Source organism: Cetorhinus maximus, chromosome 8 (genome assembly GCF_964194155.1).
Source record: "Cetorhinus maximus chromosome 8, sCetMax3.hap1.1, whole genome shotgun sequence".
NCBI classification, from domain to species: Eukaryota; Metazoa; Chordata; class Chondrichthyes; order Lamniformes; family Cetorhinidae; genus Cetorhinus; species Cetorhinus maximus.
The window spans coordinates 118589324-118609568 of NC_135886.1; the positions used below are offsets into that span (position 1 = coordinate 118589324).

The window sequence follows — 20245 nt, forward strand, 5'->3', positions numbered from 1 at the left end:
ATGTCAGTCATTCTCCCCTCCTTTCTGACAGGATAGTATCACTGAGAGTACCACCTCTGTCCAACTGATCAGGTTCATACTGAGCATCTAGAGCAGACATTACTAAGCCAATAAAATTCCGTCAGCCACAGGATTATGTTTTACCACATTACAGGACCTGTTGCCTATTCTACTCAGAACGCAGCATTGATCACAAGCTAGATACATTCTAGTTCAATCATCCAACCCCACTCTCCAATCACTGCAGCATTCCACTTGCTTCCGAAACAATTCCAAAGGAATTGCTTTCACCTCCACTGATGGAAAAAAAATTCTGATATAGTGAAACTCTGAATATAGGAAAGTCCGTATAATTATTAATAGTTCTAGACCTATTGCTTTCATGGAATGATGATCAATCCTGTAGCTTATTTTCTGACCCTTTAGGGGGAATGCTTGACCTCCACTCAGCAACTGTCCAGGGTAACGTGTTTGAGATAAAAATTTCACCCATCAGGAACTGCGAATTCAAATTCACGATTGTTCACTCTGCTAAGAAGTGTTTTGGAATACTCGTGGAAGTGACCCTCGAGTAAGGGGCTGCTTTGGAATGAAACTGCTGACAAAAAGTTAGCTCAGAACATCCAAATTGGTTTAGTTAAATTTGAGGAGGGTATGAGTTAATTAGGAAGTTAGGAACAATAGAAGCTAGGTGGAACATTTCACCAAAAGACAAACGAGGTAATGCAATAAGTTATCAGTGAAAATTGTTAAATTGCATAAGATGATAAAAGAGTCAAGAGGAAGTGGGGTGGGGGAGGGAAGATGGTGAGATTGAGGAGGGAGTGAGAGGAGGGGAGAGGGAAGTGGGAGAGAGAAAAATGGGAGGAGGAAAGAGGGGAAAAGAGAGGGGGAGAGAGAGAGTGAGAGAGAGGTGGGAGAAGGGAGGGAAGGAATGGGAAGAGGAAAACATCAAGAAATTTGATAGGAAGATGAGCAGCTGAAATTAATCTTTGTGAAAAGGGATGAACTTGTTTGGTCTTAAACTGTCTTTTCCTAAAATTTCTTATGCACTGGACTCAGAGGGTACACTGGAACCCTGAATTTACCTGTATTATCTGTGCTGCAATTTCTGGCGTTCCATTTTTGAGGTCCTGCTGATTAATCATAAGCACTTTATCATTATTTCGCAGCTTTCCATCCCGAGCAGCTAGGCCACCTGCCAGTAGATCCAGAATAAACACTCCAGGCTCATCTGGCTTTCGAATTAGTTTAATACCCAGCGGCTCGCCTCTGTCCCTCTTGTGCAAAATTACATTCAGAGTCTGCTTGTGGCTGCTGTTACTGCTACTCCTTTCTTGAGAAGATCCTCGAATGGCAAACCCTCTTTCTTGAAGCACTGTGAGCCGTGATACAGAGCAGGGCCTCCGCAGTACACTGACGGCATAGCTGTGTGGAACACTGGTGATATTGACACCATTCACCTTTGAGGAACAGAAGAGGATAAGATAAAAGCAAAATACTGCAGATGCTGGAAATCTGAAATAAAAACAGAAGAGGCTGGAAAAGCTCAGCAGCTCTGACAGCATGTGTGAAGAGAGAAAGAGTTAACATTTCGAGTCTATATGACTTTTCTTCAGAACTCTGACGAAGCTCTGAAGGAGTCATATGGACTCGAAACTTTAACTCTCGTTTCTCTCCCCACAGATGCTGCCCGACCTGCCCAAAACAGGCGGAGGAGTGGCAACTGGCCTGCGGGCAGGGGCAGAATTTTGGATGGCAGGAGGACTGCCAGGTGTAACTGAAGCAACGGGGGGCGCTGCCACTCGGCAAGTCACAGGAGGGAGTTCCGGGAGGGTCACATGTTTAGGAAGAGAAGGAGGGAGAGACGTTAATCCTGGTCTCATTTATAATAAGAGCCATGCAGACTCGAAACGTTAACTGTGCTCCTCTCCGCAGATGCTGCCAGACCTGCTGAGTTTTTCCAGGTATTTTTGTTTTCTCATTTATAATATAGTCTGTACAAAACAGCCCACAGCATCAATCCAAACTTGTGGTATTGAAAGAACTGATACAGATGGAGTTGGTGCTCCTGAGGTTTGGTAGAAGGCTTATTATTAGGACCAAGCGAGTGGGCGGTATAAAAGGCTGCATGGCAGGAGGCCAAGCCTTTTGGACTCATTTCATGCAGGACCCTCACAGCCATCAGAAAGGGACTTTCATTCCATTAATCTGTGGTGTCCTAGAACTACAACCCAACAGTGAAATGAAAGCTTGTTGATTGCATCGCTCACTTTCCTGAATGAGCTGTTGATTTTTGGAAAGCGCCTGTCACGTTATAACAGGCTTGTCCAACGCACGGCCCACAGGCTGAATGCAGCGTGCGAAGCCCCTCTATGAGGCCGCCGGAGCCAGTTTTCAGCATTCCGGTCAAGCATCTTCAATGGAAGATTCGGCATGGAGCTGCTCCTCCAATCGGAGGCTGCTTCTCTCCCATGTTTGCTGCTGACAGGCTCACCAGTGAGACTGTATGCAGCAAATGAGGGAAAGAAACAGTCTCCAATTGGAGGAGCAGCGAACATCAGCGTTGGTGAGTGTGCGGAGGGCTGTCGGGTGGAGGGAAGCAAACATATGGTGGGGCTGGAGCCCGGGAAGCCAGATACGTTGGGCCCCTGGAGGGCGAGGGAGGTGCCCAGTTTCAGGTTTCTTACTCGCTCTCACCACCACAGACACGGCCACTCACAGTGGGTGAGGGGGAGTGACTGAGCACCGAGAGTGGGAGTGAGCCGGACAAACACACACTGACCCTCTCGCACTTATTTTCTATTAATTACTTAATTAATTAGTTTTTTATTAATTTCATTTTTATTCCTCTTTCTTAAATTAACAATTTATTGCTATGACATTGCTGTACTTTTGCTCAGCAATTGTTTCTTTCCATAAAACCTAACTTTTTCTGTTTGATTATTGTTGTGCCAAACCTTATCTTTCCAAAATTTGTTCAGCGGGCCCTTGAGTGAGAAAAATATACAAATGTGTCCCTCCCCCCCGACCCTGCCACAAGCGAAGAGGTTGGACAAGCCTACTTTAAAACTTATCATGGCATAAACAATCTCAGTCAATAAGTCAAAAGGGCAATACCCAAGACATTACAGGTTAGGTTGTGCATCTTATCAGATTCAGAAATAGCACTATCGGCAGAGAGACCGTTACCTCTGTTATATGGTCTCCAGGTGCAAGTTTTCCATTTCTAGCAACAATGCTGTCACGAAGAATCTCCTGAATCACAATGTTACACAGCGGTGTATCTTTACCCCCAACTATTTGAATTCCCAGCTCCTCCTGAGGATCCACGCGTTGAATTTCAACAACAGTAGTTTCTGCTAAAAGGCTGGACAATCGAGGCAAGTCTGCAACAAAAAGAAAATCGCATCAGTTTCATTCGAGGGGAAGGAATGGTGGCAGATCAAGCCAAAATTAATCACACATTAAACCGATTTGTTGCCTCCAACAGCATTTTGGGCAAATGTTGTGGGCAGGTTGTGAATTATATCTACGTGAGGTGTGAAAACTTCCAGAAATGAAAACAAAAAGTAGCGCACACGTATGGCGTCTTTTATGTTCTCGGGTGGCCCAGAGCGTTCTACAGCCAATTAAGTACTTTTTGAAATGTGGTCACTGTTATAATGCACGAAAAGCAACAACCCATATTCACACAGCAAGCTCTCACACACTGCAATGTCATAATGACCACAGAATCATAGAAACTTACAACACATAAGGAGGCCATCTGACCCATTGTGTCCCCTCTGGCCGACAAGGAGCCATTCAGTCTAAGCCCACTTTCCAGCTCTTGGCCTGTAACCTAGTGCATATTCAATTACTCTTCAAATATTGTGAAGGTTTTCTGCCTCTTCCAGCCTTTCCAGCAGCAAGTTCCAAATCCCCATGATCCTGAGGTGAAAAAAATTCCCCCTTGAATCCCCTCTAAACCTCATACCCTAAACCTGTGCCCCCTGGTTATGGACACGGGGAATGGGGCCTTCCTATCCACTCTATTTAGATCCCTCCTAATTTTATACACTAGTTAGATCTCCCCTCTGCTTCCTCCGTTCCAAAGAAAACAAACCTAGCCTATCCAATCTTTCCTCACAACTAAAATTCTCCAGTCTGGGCAGCGCCCTTATAAATCTCCTCTGCATCAGTTTAGAAACGTTCCTCTTTCAAAAATATTGGGCATAAGCAGACTGACGATGGATGAGGACATCAGTAAATCCAAAGCAAAAACAGAATATGTGGGAAACATTCAGCACATCAGCACCTTTGAACAAAGTGAAAAAAGGAAGTTAATGCTTCAGGTCTAATCCTTTGACAATAGCAGAAAATGCTGCTTGAACTGTTGAGTGCTTCCAGCATTTTCTGTTCTTGTTTCAGATTTCCAAAATTCTGCAGTATTTTACTTTATGGAATAACTGCTGATAGCGTGAAGAAAATACTTTTGAGTATTTTTAACCAATTGCCATGGGCATATAGCCCATACACATAGTTCGCACGCGCATCAGTCGCACTCGCATCCCTCGCACCCGTCGCACTCGCATCCCTCGCACGTGCATCAGTCGCAGAGTACAGAGTGATAGATTGATTCCAACGCAAAAACAATAGAAAGAATACAGCTTCCCATTGCAGGCTGCATGGGAATCAAGGCGAGTAGTGCAAAGCTTTCATAAGATGATCTGTTACTGTACGTTCATTAGCCTCCACTTTGTATTGTCCCCTATGTCAGATTAACACTGAATTGAGTTTGCAGGAACTACAGGTTCACGGAGCAGGACAACTGACCACCCAAAGGTCCTACCGCAGTGGGTTCTTTTTCTTGGTTCGACTAAGATCAAAGGGATGTCATTGCTATGAAACAAAGCATTTTTCCAATTTTCTGACGCCTTGTACTATTCCCAGATTGGGTATGCCATAGATTAAGATTGAGTAATAGGCTCCCTTTTAAATCTACACCCTGCTTAAGGCTCTTTTGCCAAAACACATTGGAACCTATGGGGGTAGGAGCAGAATGACTCCATGAAGAACAAGGGATACTTTCATTCTAAAAACTCTCAAAACTTGAGACTCCAATTCTCACATGTTATGGGTTTGCCACACAGATGCTAAATCACTAGTATTTGCCTTTTCAGGCGTTACCCTCTCAGTCTGTTTGGACTAGTTTGAACCTCCATCTGGGTCACCCTGATGCAAGCAAACACCTGATAATGGGTTACTTTGTATAAGTTGGGTTCCTTATATTCTCAGCACTGGTATGGAAAGTCCTGCTAGAAACAATAATTTTTAATCCACTTTATGTTCCATAAAACTGTACAGAACAGTTGCCCATCCGCCTGCCTGGAGAGTTTCAAAATTTACAAATGTTAACAAACCTGCACTTTGAAATCTGTGGGCACTTTTAAAATATTTCTACGTAAGGGAAAAGTGTAAGCTCATTAAATTCGGCATTCTCCTTGCCTAAGCGTCGTTCATCAAGGGGCGAAAAACAGGCAATCATGATGAAAGCCCCTTTTTCACCCAGCGATTAAAGTTAAAATGATCCCAAGTGTTCAAATGGTATTCAACAATGGGGACTGCTAACAAGATGAATTAGGTTAAGATGGACTAAAACATACAAAACAAGTGTGTACATATATTGCTTATTGTGGTGATTAGATTGTGTGCATCTTAAATTTTGATACTTCTTTTAAAAACGTGTTAATTTTGGGCTGAATAATGTTGGCAGCAGAAAAGAAATGTTAAGGCACCCACGTCAACAAAAACTCACTTCTAAAGTGTGTACAGCTCAGTGGGGCAAACAGTGAAAGGCGGCCGGATTGGCAGCAGTTTTGTGCAGAGGCCCCATACCCGTAAGGAACCAATCATAAGACAACCCAACATCATTTCACATAGGGGCCCATACATCAATGGGAAATTCCATCACATCAGACTTGCTCTGAAGGTGAGCCTATGGTCTGGAAGTAAAAATAACACAGGGTCTAACTAACTGTGGTCACAACCCCCACTAACATTTTGAGTTTACTTTCAGTTATTTTGACTTTGGTAGATATACCGTAACAGTATAGATGTACACTCACCTTTCACTATCCTGCAAAGGACATCTTGTGGCTAGTCGTGTCAATGAAGAATTGAAGGAGACCACAGCCCTTTTTTTTTACAGTACTAGCTGCCACAAACCAGGCAAGTTTAAAGGTCCACTGAAATTTAATGATCCTTGACAGGCCAGCAAGAAGCTAAGTGGATAGGATTTGGGCGGGGTGGGGGAATCTGAGGTCACGGGGGGTGGGGTTCAGTTTCAGAGGGGGTGGGGGTCGAGGTTGGGGCTGTCGGGGTGGGGTGGGGTGGGGCGGGGGGGGGGGGCGGTGATGGGTGGTGATGCGGTGGGGGTGTTCAGGCCTCATGTCAGTTCGGGCAGAGGGAAAAATAAAAATAAATCAGGCCTGGCGGTGGGGGGTGGGATGAGGGAAGACCCCCTGGGGGGAGTCAGGAACATGGGCAGAGACGGTCTGGGTCTGTACAATAGTTAGCCAGGAGTTGGAAGTGGTTTTCATCCTTCTAAGTTATTCTGGGTAACTATTGGTGTAACCCAATAGGAACAATCTGAAGTTTGCGATTAAAATCGCATTTTGGATGGTTCCCAGTGCAGGGCAGTTGCCCAGGGGTTGTTTGCAGTTCTGGGCAATTGCTTTGCAAATCTTACCTGGGGACTTCCAAAGAGGATTCCCCAGCTCATCTTTGGGGTACCCCCCATACGACACCGGGCAGCTCGCAAGTTACAGCCCAATATATATATCTATACACACACATACACATAAATAAAAAAAAATATATATATGTAAATAAATAAAATATATATATAAAATATGTACATATATATATATATAAATAAAATAAAAAAATATAAATATATATAAAAAATATATATAAATAAAAAAATGTTTTTAATAAATATATATATATATATATAAATAAATATATATATACATACATACACACACATGAGATTCTCATGTGTGTGTGTGTGTGTATGTATATAGTGTTGACCCAGCCACAGTGAACGAATGGCAATATAGTTCCAAGTCAGGATGGTGAATGGCTTGGAGGGAAACTTGCAGCTGGTGGTGTTCCCATGCATCTGCTGCCCTTGTCCTTTTAAGTGGTAGTGGTAGCGGGTGCTGTCGAAGGGGCCTTGGTGAGTTCCTGCGGTGCATCTTGTAGATGGTACACATTGCTGCTACTGTGTGTCGGTGGTAGAGGGAGTGAATGTTGAAGGCGGTGAATGGGGTGCAAATCAAGCGGGCTGCTTTGTCCTGGATGGTGTTGAGCTTTGTGAGTATTGTTGGAGCTGCACTCATCCAGGCAAATGGAGAGTATTCCATTAAACTCCTGACTTGTGCCTTGTAGATGGTGGGCAGGCTTTGGGGAGTCAGGTAGTGAGTTACTCACTGCAGAATTCCTAGCCTCTGACCTGCTCTTGTAGCCACAGTATTCATATGGCTAGTCTAGTTCAGTTCCTGGTCAATGGTAACCCCCAGGATGTTTATAGTGGGGGATTCAGTGATGGTAATGCCATTGAATGTCAAGAGGAAATGGTTGGATTCTCTCTTGTTGGAGATAGTCATTGCCTGGCACTTATGTGTGTATATATGTATTTAAAAATAGATATATATGAGATATCATATTGATTTGCATTCATATAGCACCTTTCACAACCTCAGAATGCCTCAAAAGCACTTCACAGCCAATTAAGTGCTCCTGCACTGTCATCACTATTATAGTAAATATTTCCACAGTTCAGGCTAGCCAGGTAAATGACATGCACCTTTCCCAAAACACATACTATCATCTAGTCTGAAGGATAGTCTGTAGGTTGATCTCAGACTTCTGTCTATCCTACTGCAAAAACAGCCAGAAGTGACTCACGTTCCAATTTTTCATCCCTCAAGATGAAGCTGGAATTAGAAAACGTTCAAGAATTCCTCTCACGTCTGCCCACAATCCAATCAAGTTCTAATTATTTTTCACAAAAAAAATGACATTCCAGTTTTCAAGGACCCCAAAACCAATAACAATCCATTAGCCTTACTTATACTTGGCCTGATACTTATTTGTAGTAACTAGGAACCATCATAGGAGCTACATAACAGAAAATATAATGGTGGACATGTTTGGTTAACAAGCTGTTGAAGGCCCAATTTTGGTATAAATGTTTGGTGAGCAGTGGGAGAGAAAGAGAGGGGGGTGGGAGAAAAGGGAGGGGAGAGAGGGAGGAGAAGAAGCAAAAGGAGATGAAGGCTCTAAGTGGATAGAAGGCGGCGGAGGAAGAAAGAGTGGCCAAGTTATGTTCCTGTAGCCTGAATTTATTTTTAAGCTGCTCATCATTTCATTAATTTATTCATTATTTCTTGAATGACTGGCTATTTAGTGACTTACTTACTGGCCCACATGTTCCTGAACCAGAGCTTATCTAGTTAATAAAATAGCTCATCCACTCCACCTGAATTCCAACTACTATTTCACGCTCTACCATTTATTTAATTTTCAGCCACCTGCCTCCACTCAGCTGCCATTTATTTTCTTAAGTTGTCAAAGTCCAATTTCATTTTGTTCATTTAATAACTTTCCTGCCCAACTTAAAGCCAATGTAATTTGATTCATTTTGGAGAAGGCAATACAAAGTTGTAGAGGTGGGGAGGGAAGAGAGCTGGAGAGGGTCACTAAACTGGTTTCACTAATTATATAAAATAATTGGATGCATAACGAGACAGTGATCCAACTGATGTCACTAATTACAGCAGTGAAACTCATACAGATTATTAACCACCATCCAAAATGCTCAGATTAGGCCTTGCAAGTTGCACCATAATATTTATTAAATGTTTGGTTAATTATTTCGGTTTCAATTTCAAAAGGTCTTTGCCATATTTAAAATCACAAGCTGCTATTTTGGATTTGTCAGATGGTTTTCCAGTTTGGACATTGAGGTCTGAATTTAATTTATAAAAAACTTCCATCTGACAGCTCATGAACATGACAAGCAGGAACTGAAAAGGACACGTTACCTAGGAGTAAAATACTGGTTAAAGAAATTTGAAAGCATGAGAGAAATGGGCCTCCACTGGTTGTCAATCGACAACGTACCATTTTGTTTAAACCCAAACACAACCTCCTGCAAGGGAAGTTGTTTTCAATTTTATGGAGACCAGGCAGATTCTTACCATCTTCTTCACGATCTTCTTCAAAAGCAGGGTTCACAAGTCCAGGCTCAGCTGTGCGGAGTGAAACAACAGCAGCTGCAGAACCTTCTGCAGCTATTGTTGCATCATCTGATGCAATGTCTTGGTTCGTCTTCAAGCTAGACTGTCTCTTGTTTTCAATTTTAACTTTGTGTTTTGTGAGACCTGGGCATCTAAGAAAAATCAAAAGATCATCACCGTGTTAAAAAAGAGAAATTATCAGGATACAGTGAGACTGTTACAATCCATACAAACTGTTTTGTTGCACGCAAGACCTGGAAATCAAACTTAACTGCCTCTGAACCACTAGTTTTCAAAAGGTTTTTTCTGCAAAGGAGCACCTGCAATTTCCATCACATACCCAGGGACGCTTGGAAAAGACCAACATACACCAGGGACGCTTTGTGAATGCTGACACAGTTTGGACACCCCAAGATGCACTCCAAGTCTCATTCCCCAACCTGCCCCCATCCCCCAACCTTCATGCTAACTTCCAAAAGTCTGTGCAGGAATCCAAAGGACAACAGTGTTTTCATTACTGAAGATGTGTAGTAATATCAAATGCGATCAAAATACATTGTGCACAATCTTCAGGACATTGCACTGCCAGTGTGCCCAGCACCAGATAGACAGAAATAAGATGACCTGCCGAATACCATTTTGAAAACTTTTGGCATTTATGTAGTGCCTTCATATCTTCAGGGTGTCACAAAGTGTTCACAGTCAATTAATTGCTTCTGTCATTTTTTTTTCAGGCAAACATGGGAGCCAATTTATGCTCAAAGTCTAATAATCAGTGGGATAATGACTTCTAATGCTGGTTGAAGGATAAATAAAAGACCTCAAGAGAACTCCCATGTTCTTTGATTAGTGCCCTGGGATCTAATGTTCCCTTTAATTTTTCTTTGTTGTGTATGACTCATTTATTGCACTGTATGGGACATTCAAGGTTGCTGTGCAGCCACTTATGCATGCATCTTAGAGGGACGGTTGGTTGTGCATGACCTGTTTATTGCACTGTAAGGTACATTGCTGCATAATATCTGCATAGTTTACAGGAGATACTGATGGGATATAAACAGGCAGAGCCTCAAATCAATAGTTCATCCAAAATATCTCTCACATCCAACAATGAAGCACTCCCTCAGTGCTACACCGATCATCACCTCTTGACTATTAAGTCTACTTGCCACTTTCCAATAGTTACAGCAACATGACAAGGGGAAAAGCACAGGAGAATGTCGAATGTAAAATTGTCGACTGACTCCATTAATCTCACTCCTTAGAGAGACACTGTCCAGTCTGTCCCATCAAGGGCTATCCTTATTTGATCTCCTGATGTAAACTGCTAACCATAGGTAATTTGTTCAAAAAAAAGACACAGGCCCACACCCCTCTCCTTTAATCCAGAATCAGGTTGGCATTTTACTAAATAGAAACTCAAAAACATTCACTAATATAAAAATGAAATCAGTTGGGGAATTAATAAAAGTGAAGGTAAGCTGATTAAAGATTAACAGAGTTGGTTTATAATTTGGCAGAGTCTCCAGTGAATTTTTCAGTTAATCACAAGGTTCAAATCAATATGCAACAACACATGCATTTTGAAACATGGGAAGAGGAATTAACATCAACATATCCATTAACAAAATTAGGGAATCAATATCTATGCTGAACAATATGGGGCAGATTGCAAAAGGGGCAGATCAACTAGAGTAGATTCTTCTTCGTTTGAGAAAGTGTATAAGACTCCTTTTGCTATCAATTGAGCCCTCCCTCAATTGGAACTGTCTGATCCACAATGGCTCCCGGTCAAACTACGCCTTGATTTTAAAATTCCCCTCCTTGTTCACAAATCTCTCCATGGCCTCGCCCCTCTCTATCCATATAATCTCCTCTAGCCGATAACATACTGAGCTATCTGCACTCATTTAATTCTAGTTTTTTGAGCACGCCCAATTTTAATTGCTCGAACATTGGTGGCTGTGCCTTTAGCTGGGGAGTTGCTAAACTCTAGAATTATCTCCAGAAACCTCTCTAACTCCCCACCTCTCTCTCTTCCTTTAAGACACTCCTTAAAACCTATCTTTGACCAATCCTTTGGCCATTAAGACATATAGCAAGAGTTTCTATGGCTATTTTAAAAAAGAGTTAACAAGCTGAGCATTGGTCCTATAGAAAGTGACTCTGAAGAAACTTACAATCACCAGAGAAATGGTACTAAGCAAATTGTTGGAGCTGTGGGCTGACCAAGTTCCCGGGTCCTGATGGACTTCATTCTAGGGTCTTAAAAGAGGTAGCTCGTGAGATAGCTGAGGCATTGAATTTAATTTTCCAAAATTCCCTAGATTGGGGGAAGGTTCCATTAGGTTGGAAAATAGCAAATGCAACTCTTTTATTCAAAAAGGGAGGGAGACAGAAAGCAGGAAACTATAGGCCAGTTAGCTTAACATCTGTCATAGGAAAAATGTTAGAAGCTATTACTAAAGATGTTCTAGCAAGGCATTTTAGATAAGTTCAAGGTAATCAGGCAGAGTCAATATGGCTATGTGAGAGTGAGATCATGTTTAACCAATTTATTGGAGTTCTTCAAAGAAGTAACATGTGCTGTGGATAAAGGGAACTGGTAGATGTACTGGCATGGGTAGAAGATTGGCTAGCTAATAGGAAGCAGAGCTGGCATAAATGGGTTATTTTCTGGTTGGCAATGTGAAACAAGTGGTGTTACGGATCAGTGCTGGGGCCTCAACTTTTTACAATTTACATAAATGACTTGGATGAAGGGATGAACGGGATGGTTGCTAAATTTGCTGGTGATACAAAGATAGGTAGGCAAGTAAATTGTGAAGAGGACATGAGGAGGCTACAAAGGGAGGGATGCAGGGGGATTTGGGTGTCCTAGTGCATGAATTGCAGAAGGTTAGAATACAGGTACAGCAAATAATTAAGAAAGCTAATAGAATGTTATCATTTATTGGGAGGGGAATTGAATACAAAAGTAGAGAGGTTATGCTAGTTATACAGGGCATTGGTGAGACCACGTCTGGAGTATTGTGTGCAGTATTGGTCTCTTTATTCAAAGAAGGATGTAAATGTGTTGGAAGCAGTTCAGAGAAGGTTTGCTAGGCTAATACCTGGAATGGGAGGGTTGTCTTATGAGGAAAGTTAGATCAGACTAAGCTTGTATCCACTGGAGTTTAGAAGAGTAAGAGGCAACTTGGTTGAAACATATAAGATCCTGAGGGGTCTCGACAGGGTGGATGTGGAAAGGATGTTCCTTCTTGTGGGAGAATCTAGAACAACTAGGGGTCACAGTTTAAAAATAAGGGGTCGCCCATTTAGGACAGAGATGAGGAGAATGTTTTTCTCAGAGGATCGTGAGTCTTTGGAACTCCCTTCCTCAAAAGGCGGTGGAAGTAGTATCTTTGAATATTTTTAAGGCAGAGCTAGATAGATTCTTGGTAAGCAAGAGGGTGAAAGGTTATCAGGCATAAGTGGGAATGTGGAGTTAAGGTTACAATCAGATCAGCCATGATCTTATTGAATGGCGGAGCAGGCTCGAGGGGCTGAATGACCTACTCCTGCTCCTAATTTGTATGTTCGTATGGCCATCTGCCCTTATGTAGCTCGGTGTCAAATTTTGCTTTATAACGCTCCTGTGTAGCCCCTGGGATATTTTATAACTTTAGGGATGCTATATAGGCACAAGTTGTTGTTGTCTCCCTCTTTAGGGGTTCTGATGTTCCATTTATTGATGCATTCACAATAATAACCAGGCCATATACACTGTAAATCTTACAATTTCCATACTGCTTTAAATATATGTATTTTGTGCTTTTTGTTGATGTATTCATCTGTGTGAATTCTGTTTTCTCAAGTAAGATGATATTTCAGTCTTCAAAGAGGTCAGAGGAATTCAAATTGCAACATTAGCAGCAGTGTATCTTTAGACCTAGCGAGGAAAGAATTAGGCCTATTTATATCATGGGGTGGGGCTGAATGCAATTCCTTTTCAATTGATCTCAAAAATGATGGAGATTTTCTTCTAATTGTACCTTCACTGGGGGAAAACGAAGAGATGAACAGAAACTAACAAGAAATTGCCAACGGCCTCTTCACATGCTGAGGTTGATGACTAGCTCAGCCCCAACATCATTCAAGTTGTTTATCTTATTTCACTTGAACGACAGCCAGCTAGCAGCTTTTATTGTGCTGCACACATTCTATAGGCAAATATCCTGGACAGCAGCAATTAGAGACACTTGGCAGCGCTGTCACCAACATTATTTAAACTAACTGGTATTCATACACTGAAGGACACACAAATCAGTAGGCTTACAGTTGTAATATGACACTCGTAAGCCACTTTTTATGTATAACAGGAGTGTCACTGGTGACAGATACATAGTGCTCTGTCAGTGCATTGCACTTGGCAAGATAAAGGGCTTGATGTTTGGAGAATCTACAGCATTGTCAATTCAGGAACATATGGATCTACACAACATGGGTCTCTCAATGCGCTGTCAAGTTGAAAGAGTGGAATTCAGTAAACACAGGGACAAACATTTTTTCCATTTACATTTCATTAAACAATTGCTACTGTGTGTGACATAGTGGAGCCTAGTGTGACCAGCATCTAACCCAAAAGGTAAAGATGGGGAAAACAGAGCAAAGTAGCTACCCTCCTCAGATAGGAACAATAAGATATAAGCAGTGTAAAAGTGCCTTCCATTTGTTACTTCGAATGGCCCCTAATGCTACTACAATCACTCTGGTGCTATAAAATGGTTTGTGTGTACTCAGTGCACTTTTGGAAGATCAAACTCTATGATTTTATTGTTCTGTCTCTCACAGTACAACAGGGGATAACGAAGAAATTCAACACCACCATTTACCTTCCTGAATTCCTTGTGACTACACTGCATTAATAAAGACCTATCAATAAGTCATCAGCCAGGAATTTCCTTTTAAGTGGAATACAGTAGGGATAGGAAAAAGGCAGAGACCAAATACATTGGATTCTCAACCACTGTTTAGGGCTGTTCAACTTACTGGTATCACTTCCAACTGATTACAAAGCACCTGACCAAAAATGGACTGCGACAATAAAATCAAATAGGTGGTAATGACAGTGAAATAACCATATGCTGAATTTCCCATCATTATCACTTTAATAAGGATAGGTGTAACTGAAACCACAATACGAAAGCAAACCAACATTGCTAAGGGCTATATGCATAAGTTAACGTAAATTGAAATGGCAGGTACTTGAATTCAGTGAGCAACAAACAGGGCAGAATCATCCGTGCCCACTGGTGTCAGGTGTGCTCAGATCCCTGCCATCGGACATTGGAATCCTCATTGTAATACATCTGCGCGTGATTAAAAGCCCAGCCCGCCAGAACCGTCTGCCCACCCCCGTCTCGGATCGTCCGCCCACGTCAGCGTGATTGCACAACGACGTGTTTCACAACAGCACATAAAAGGCGTGCACTTGGTGGGCTGCACTTTGAGGGGAGCTCAGAGGTGAGGGCACAGAAAGGTTGCGGAGTGCTTGCCTGTGTCGCCTGTTGGACTTCAAGATTGAGGCGTGGGGGGGTGGGTGAGGTTTCCCCAATGTTTGAGGCGTGTTGTGGTGGTGGGGTAAGGGTTGCCGTGCGGTTGACGGTAGCGCACAAGCACGTGAGGGGTAGGGTGGGGTGGGCGAGGGAAGTGACCATTCCTCTGCAGCTGAGACAGTTCAGGCACAGCCACATTGATGTGTTTGGAGTCGGGCCTCTAGCTTCACTGCCCAATCAAGCAACACAGAGGCACCAAAGTGCCACCAAGTGCTCCAGAGCTTTTCACCACTCGGGCACAGGCTGCAAACTAATGAGCGTTTTAGTTGACTGCAGAACAGTTGGACGACTGCACGCGTTGTACAATCTCCTTGTGAAAACTGGCCGCGGAACAGCCCCTTGCAATGTCATCATCCCGGTTTGGACTAGTCTCCCCCATGGTTCAAACTAACAGTGCAGCCTTGCAGTGTGGGTTAGGAGAATGTCTGTGCCTGAGCTGAGAGCACAGCCTGCAGTCCCGTGGGGGAAGCTGTAGCCAATCGGTCAGGTGGAGTGGGGTGGGGTTTCGGGCAGGCATACAGCGCATTAAACTCTGGCCATTCAGGTGGGATGTGTTAAGGGGCCTTCAGACTTAACCAAGAAAAGTTCTTAGTAAAGCCATGCTAACCCAAGTGTCTCTCTCTTTCATCCTGCAGAAGTACAACATCAGGATCATGAAGTCTAGCGACCTAGCTGTACGCTTCGTGGCGTACAGAGAGCGGAGACGAAGGAGAAGAGAGCGACTAAGGCACCTAGCTGTGCAGATGGAGGAGCAGCACTCTCAGGAAGAAGGGGCGTCTGGGGCTTCCGCACATGGCGCCGAAGAGCCGCAGTGGGCCATCGCTGGTCGGCACCTAGTTAGACCCAGGGTCTATAGATACTGCCTTTCACTTCTCCAGATAACTGAGAACCAGTGTCGCCAAAGACTGCGCATATCCAGGGAACTGGGTGGTCACATCTGCAGGCTATTGCAGGATTTGGTGCCACGTGGACATGGAGGGCATCCACTGCCAGTGGCCGTGAAAGTGACCACGGTGTTCAATTTCTACACCAGTGGCTCCACAGATGACCTCAGTAGGATCTCACGAGCCTCCACCCACAAATGCATCCATGAGGTCACAGATGCCATCTTTGCGAGCGCACACAACTTTTGTGCATTTCGCCCAGGACCAGGAAAGCCAGGGTGCAAGGGTGATTGGATTTTCCCAGATCTCGGGATTCCCACAGGTGCAGGGTGCCATCACCTGCATTTACGTGGGTCTCAGATTTCTGTCACAACACGCAGTCAACCGTGTCAACAGCAAGGGATTCCGTTCTCTGAATGTGCAGCTGGTATGTGACCGCCACAAACGCATCCTACAGGTCCGCGCAGTTTCCAGGGAATGTGCACAACTCCTACATTCTAAGTCGGTCACAGATCCCAGGCATCTTCCAGGGTCCACAGAAGCTGCAGGGATGGCTCCTCAGGGACAACAGCTACGCGCAGAGGATTTGGCTGATGTCACCCATGTAGCAGCCTCAGACTGCAGCAGTGCGACGCTATAATGAGGCTCATGCTGCAACTCGCAACTTGGTGAAGCAAACCATTGAGATGCTAAAAATGGGGTGATTAGGGCCTGGACCAATCTGGTGGAGGCCTACAATATAGTCCACAGAGGGCGTCACGCATCATCGTCGTCTGCTGCGCCCCTTACAACCTGGCACTGCAACGGGGAGAGGAGCTGGTTGAGGAGGAGATGGAGGAGGATCCAATGAGGGGGATGCCAACAGGGATGATGAGTTCCTAGAAGGTGATGATTATGGGGATGAGGCCCTCGCACTGGCCAGACAAGGCAGGCGTGCGCTCAGGAGGCCATCATAGCTACTAGATTTGTGCAGGATGATGACGACAACGATGACATGCAGTGAGGAGACACCATAGGTCCTCACATTGCATCTGTAAACGTTTGACTCCAGTCTGGCTTATGGCAATGCAAATACCCTCTATGAGAATGCTCCTGTCATGGAGACACAGTGGAGACCCTAATCACTCGATTGCAGGAGGACGATCATGACGTGCAGTGAGGACTCTCCACAGATCTTCACATATCTATGAGAATGTCTGACTCCAGTCTGGCCGGGAGCAGTTCGCTTGCGCTCTGTGACACAGCCATGAAACTTTAACAGCATCGGATCCTTTGTCCACATTCAGCACCTGGCCCCTTCAGGAGCACAGCGGCACTGGTCACAGATGCTGAAGAGATGGGGGCCAGCCCCACCTTAAAAGGTGCTGAGAGCACACAGAGAGAATGATGGAACTCTGTGACGCCTGCTCACAACATTCTGGCAGCAATGACAAGCACCATCGAGCTGCAGGCATCAGTTATGTGTCCAGAGACTGTGAAGCCGGACCAATACTTTGGTCTGAAGACTGCACAAAGCACAGAGAAGAGGCCCTGGACTGAGACACCTCAGTCTTCTTGTGAAGAAAGGTTTCATGTCTGAGAGGCACGAACACAGCTGATCAGAACAAGAAACCATAGGCAGGGAGACATTCTTGGGAGTTTATTGACAATAAGTGAACAGTTTGTATAAATGATTAACACCCGTACCCAGGCCGTGCAATGACATCTTAACTTTCCTAACCCTGCCACTATGTCTTGGTGCTCCCTGGACGTCCACAGCGGAGGTGTAGGCAGCCTGCTGACCGCTACGCCCCTTCTGTGATGACCTTGGCTGGCATCCTCTGGAGGGCCTCTGCCTGCTTTCAGGGTCATGCTGTGTGGCAGTGGCAGCGGCATCCCCCTTGGCCTGTGGAGCTGGAGCTGCCGAGGTCACAGGAAGAGGGGATTCAGATGGGCCGGACACTCGCAGAGTCACCTAGATGGATAGCCCCGGGGGTTATACCTGTTGATCCTCCCCCCCATGGATGCCCAAGGGCTCCTGGCTGATTCCTTGAGGAGAAGAGGTAGTTGGAGTGAGACTGAGCTGCTCCCCAACCTATCGCGTACACACTGTTGGAGGCCAACTATGGCGTCAGTCATGGGAGTTGAGCCCACGCAGCAGTGCAGGAGCAACGTCCTGGACCAAGGTCTCCATGGCAGCCGCCAACCTACCAGTGTTGACCTCGGTGCATTGGCATGCCAGTGCTATCACCTCAGCCTGAAGGCGGAGAGACTCCTCCATCATGCTTTGTATTCTGAGGAGTGCAGCAGACATCCCTTCCAGATGTTCCCGAGCTTGCCTTTGCAGCTCCAGCAACCGTGACATCATGGAGTCCAGAGGCTCGTCATCTGACTTGGACTCAGCAAATTTCTGGCCTCCAGCTGTCCTCCAAGCATCAGACACTTGGGAAGTCCCTGCCGCCGCCTGCTGTGGATCAGACAGTGCAATGTGCTCACCAAATCCGGAGGCTATTCTAAAGCTAGGTCCCACCGAGGTGTGTCTCTGCATTGGTGGAGGGTGTGGGTGAGCACTGAGGCAGGATTTCAAGGAGAGTTCCTCCAGATTCCTCTTCAGAGGTTTCTTCGGGGCTTGATTGGAGACCCTGGGTCATGGACTCCATTGGCTGTTTCCCAGATGTGCCTGCGGAAGCAAGGCGAGATAATTAGTGCATGGCAGTGGCCTGTGAAACAGGAAACATCAGTCACAGCGCAGTTGTCTGATGGATGTTGCACTGCTGCATCCTCATCTGGAAAACCACCACTGACCTCACTGTCAGCACAGGACCGGTCCAGATCCTCGCCGGCCAGCTGGATGGCTCTGTTTTCAAAGTCCGCGAGTACCTTGATTTCAGGCATTCCTCCACTGGTCTACAACCTCTCCCTCTTGTTGTGTACCAGCTTGTCCTGCATGAATACAGATGGCGAGTGTAAGCAGGACACCTGCCAGGCCAGGTGACAGGTATGCCTGGCATGTGTGGGTGGTCAGTGGTCCCATGGACGGGATGAGGACAATGAAGGTGTGTGTGAGAGGGTGAATGGTGATGTCCCTTGAACCGGCAGTGAGTGAGGGCCCTGTGGATGTGTGATGGGTTTGAGGATGTGAGAGTTGAGAATGATGAGAAGAGTGACTTACCCTGGAGGAACGGAGGAGACCTTTCATCCTCTTGCGGCACTGGGTGGCTGTCCTCTTCTGAAGGGCATTGGCGCTGACCACCACTGCCCAAGCCGGATTAGTGAGGTTGCTGTCCATCCTGCGGCCAGAGCGGGGGTAGAGGGCATCACAGCGAGCCTCCACTGTGTCTAAAAGATGCTGGAGGGACGCGTCATTGAACATGGGGGATGCAGTCTTCTTGCCTTTCAGGGCCATGTCTTCCTTGCAACAGTCGTGAGCTGGAAGCACTGAGATAGGTGTGCATGGCTGGACTTTAAATACGGCGTCCAGCATGCTGAAGCAGAGAGGTGGGGGCGTGGTGGCTGAATGAAAGTCCTGGAATCAGTGTGTTTCCCAGGAATGCATAATTAATGCGGTGGGCATAGGACGACATGGCGTGAAAAGCCACCATGGCAGCCGGCGTTGTTTTACCCGCCTGCTGGCACACTTAGTGCAAATCTGGGACGATTCCACCCACAATGTAATATTTTACAATTACTGCAGGAAATTCAAAGGCAGATTGGAGTTCATTTCACAGACATGTTGCTATGCTGCTTGGAATTCATTCAGGACATACATCTCCTCGTACCATGGGCTGACTCCTCGGTTGTGTCACAAGCATAATATGATCTTTGAGTGGCGAGTGCTGGTAGTCACACATTGGGAACTCGGTGCTGGCATAGCAAGAGACACATGTCAGCAAGAGCATACAAAAATTATTTGGCAACTTATCTCATTGCTGTCGGTCAAACTTTGAAGAGCAACTTGCTGCTGTCACATTTCCTTAATTACAACAGTGACTTCACTGACTGTAAAGAGGTTTTGGATGCCCTCAGGTCAAAGATGCCACATAAATATCATTATTTTCTTTTCATCCCGAGACCTGAACTTCATTGTACATTATCCACACATCACTTATCATTATCACGTGGTCTAAGGCAGTTTCATCCAGGAATTTGCACAAGGTTTGCATTCTAAAAATGGTATTTTATCCCTGAAACAAATCCAGTCTTGATTTTTAAAATATTATACTTGCTGTATTTATGCGCTTTGATCTTTCTGTACATAAATCTATTGGTTAAAGCTTATGTCAGTTCGTCAGGCAGTGTGTTCTCCCTGAATTAAGAAAACGTGTTGAGGATGTGGTGGGCATACATGGCTAAAATAAAAGGCTAACTACGAACCCTAAGCTTGACATTTTGAGTATAAATACACAGCTACTGGGCTCATAGGAGACTCCATCTGCTTTCATAAACTGCTCATTAGTTGGGGATAAGAAGAAAAGTGTTGGAAGAAAGCTTTATC

General features: G+C 44.9%; 1 protein-coding gene across 1 annotated transcript in view; it reads right to left on the reverse strand.

Annotated features, from left to right (window-relative positions):
• lnx2b (ligand of numb-protein X 2b) overlaps positions 1–20245 on the reverse strand; it is a 71549-nt gene that overhangs the window by 15702 nt on the left and 35602 nt on the right. Inside the window, exons 3-5 of the mRNA XM_078547474.1 lie at positions 9252–9442; positions 3193–3389; positions 1089–1463 (exon numbers count right to left, since the gene is read on the reverse strand). Coding sequence (XP_078403600.1) covers positions 1089–1463; positions 3193–3389; positions 9252–9442 — 763 coding nt within the window. The remainder of the gene's footprint in view (positions 1–1088; positions 1464–3192; positions 3390–9251; positions 9443–20245) is intronic.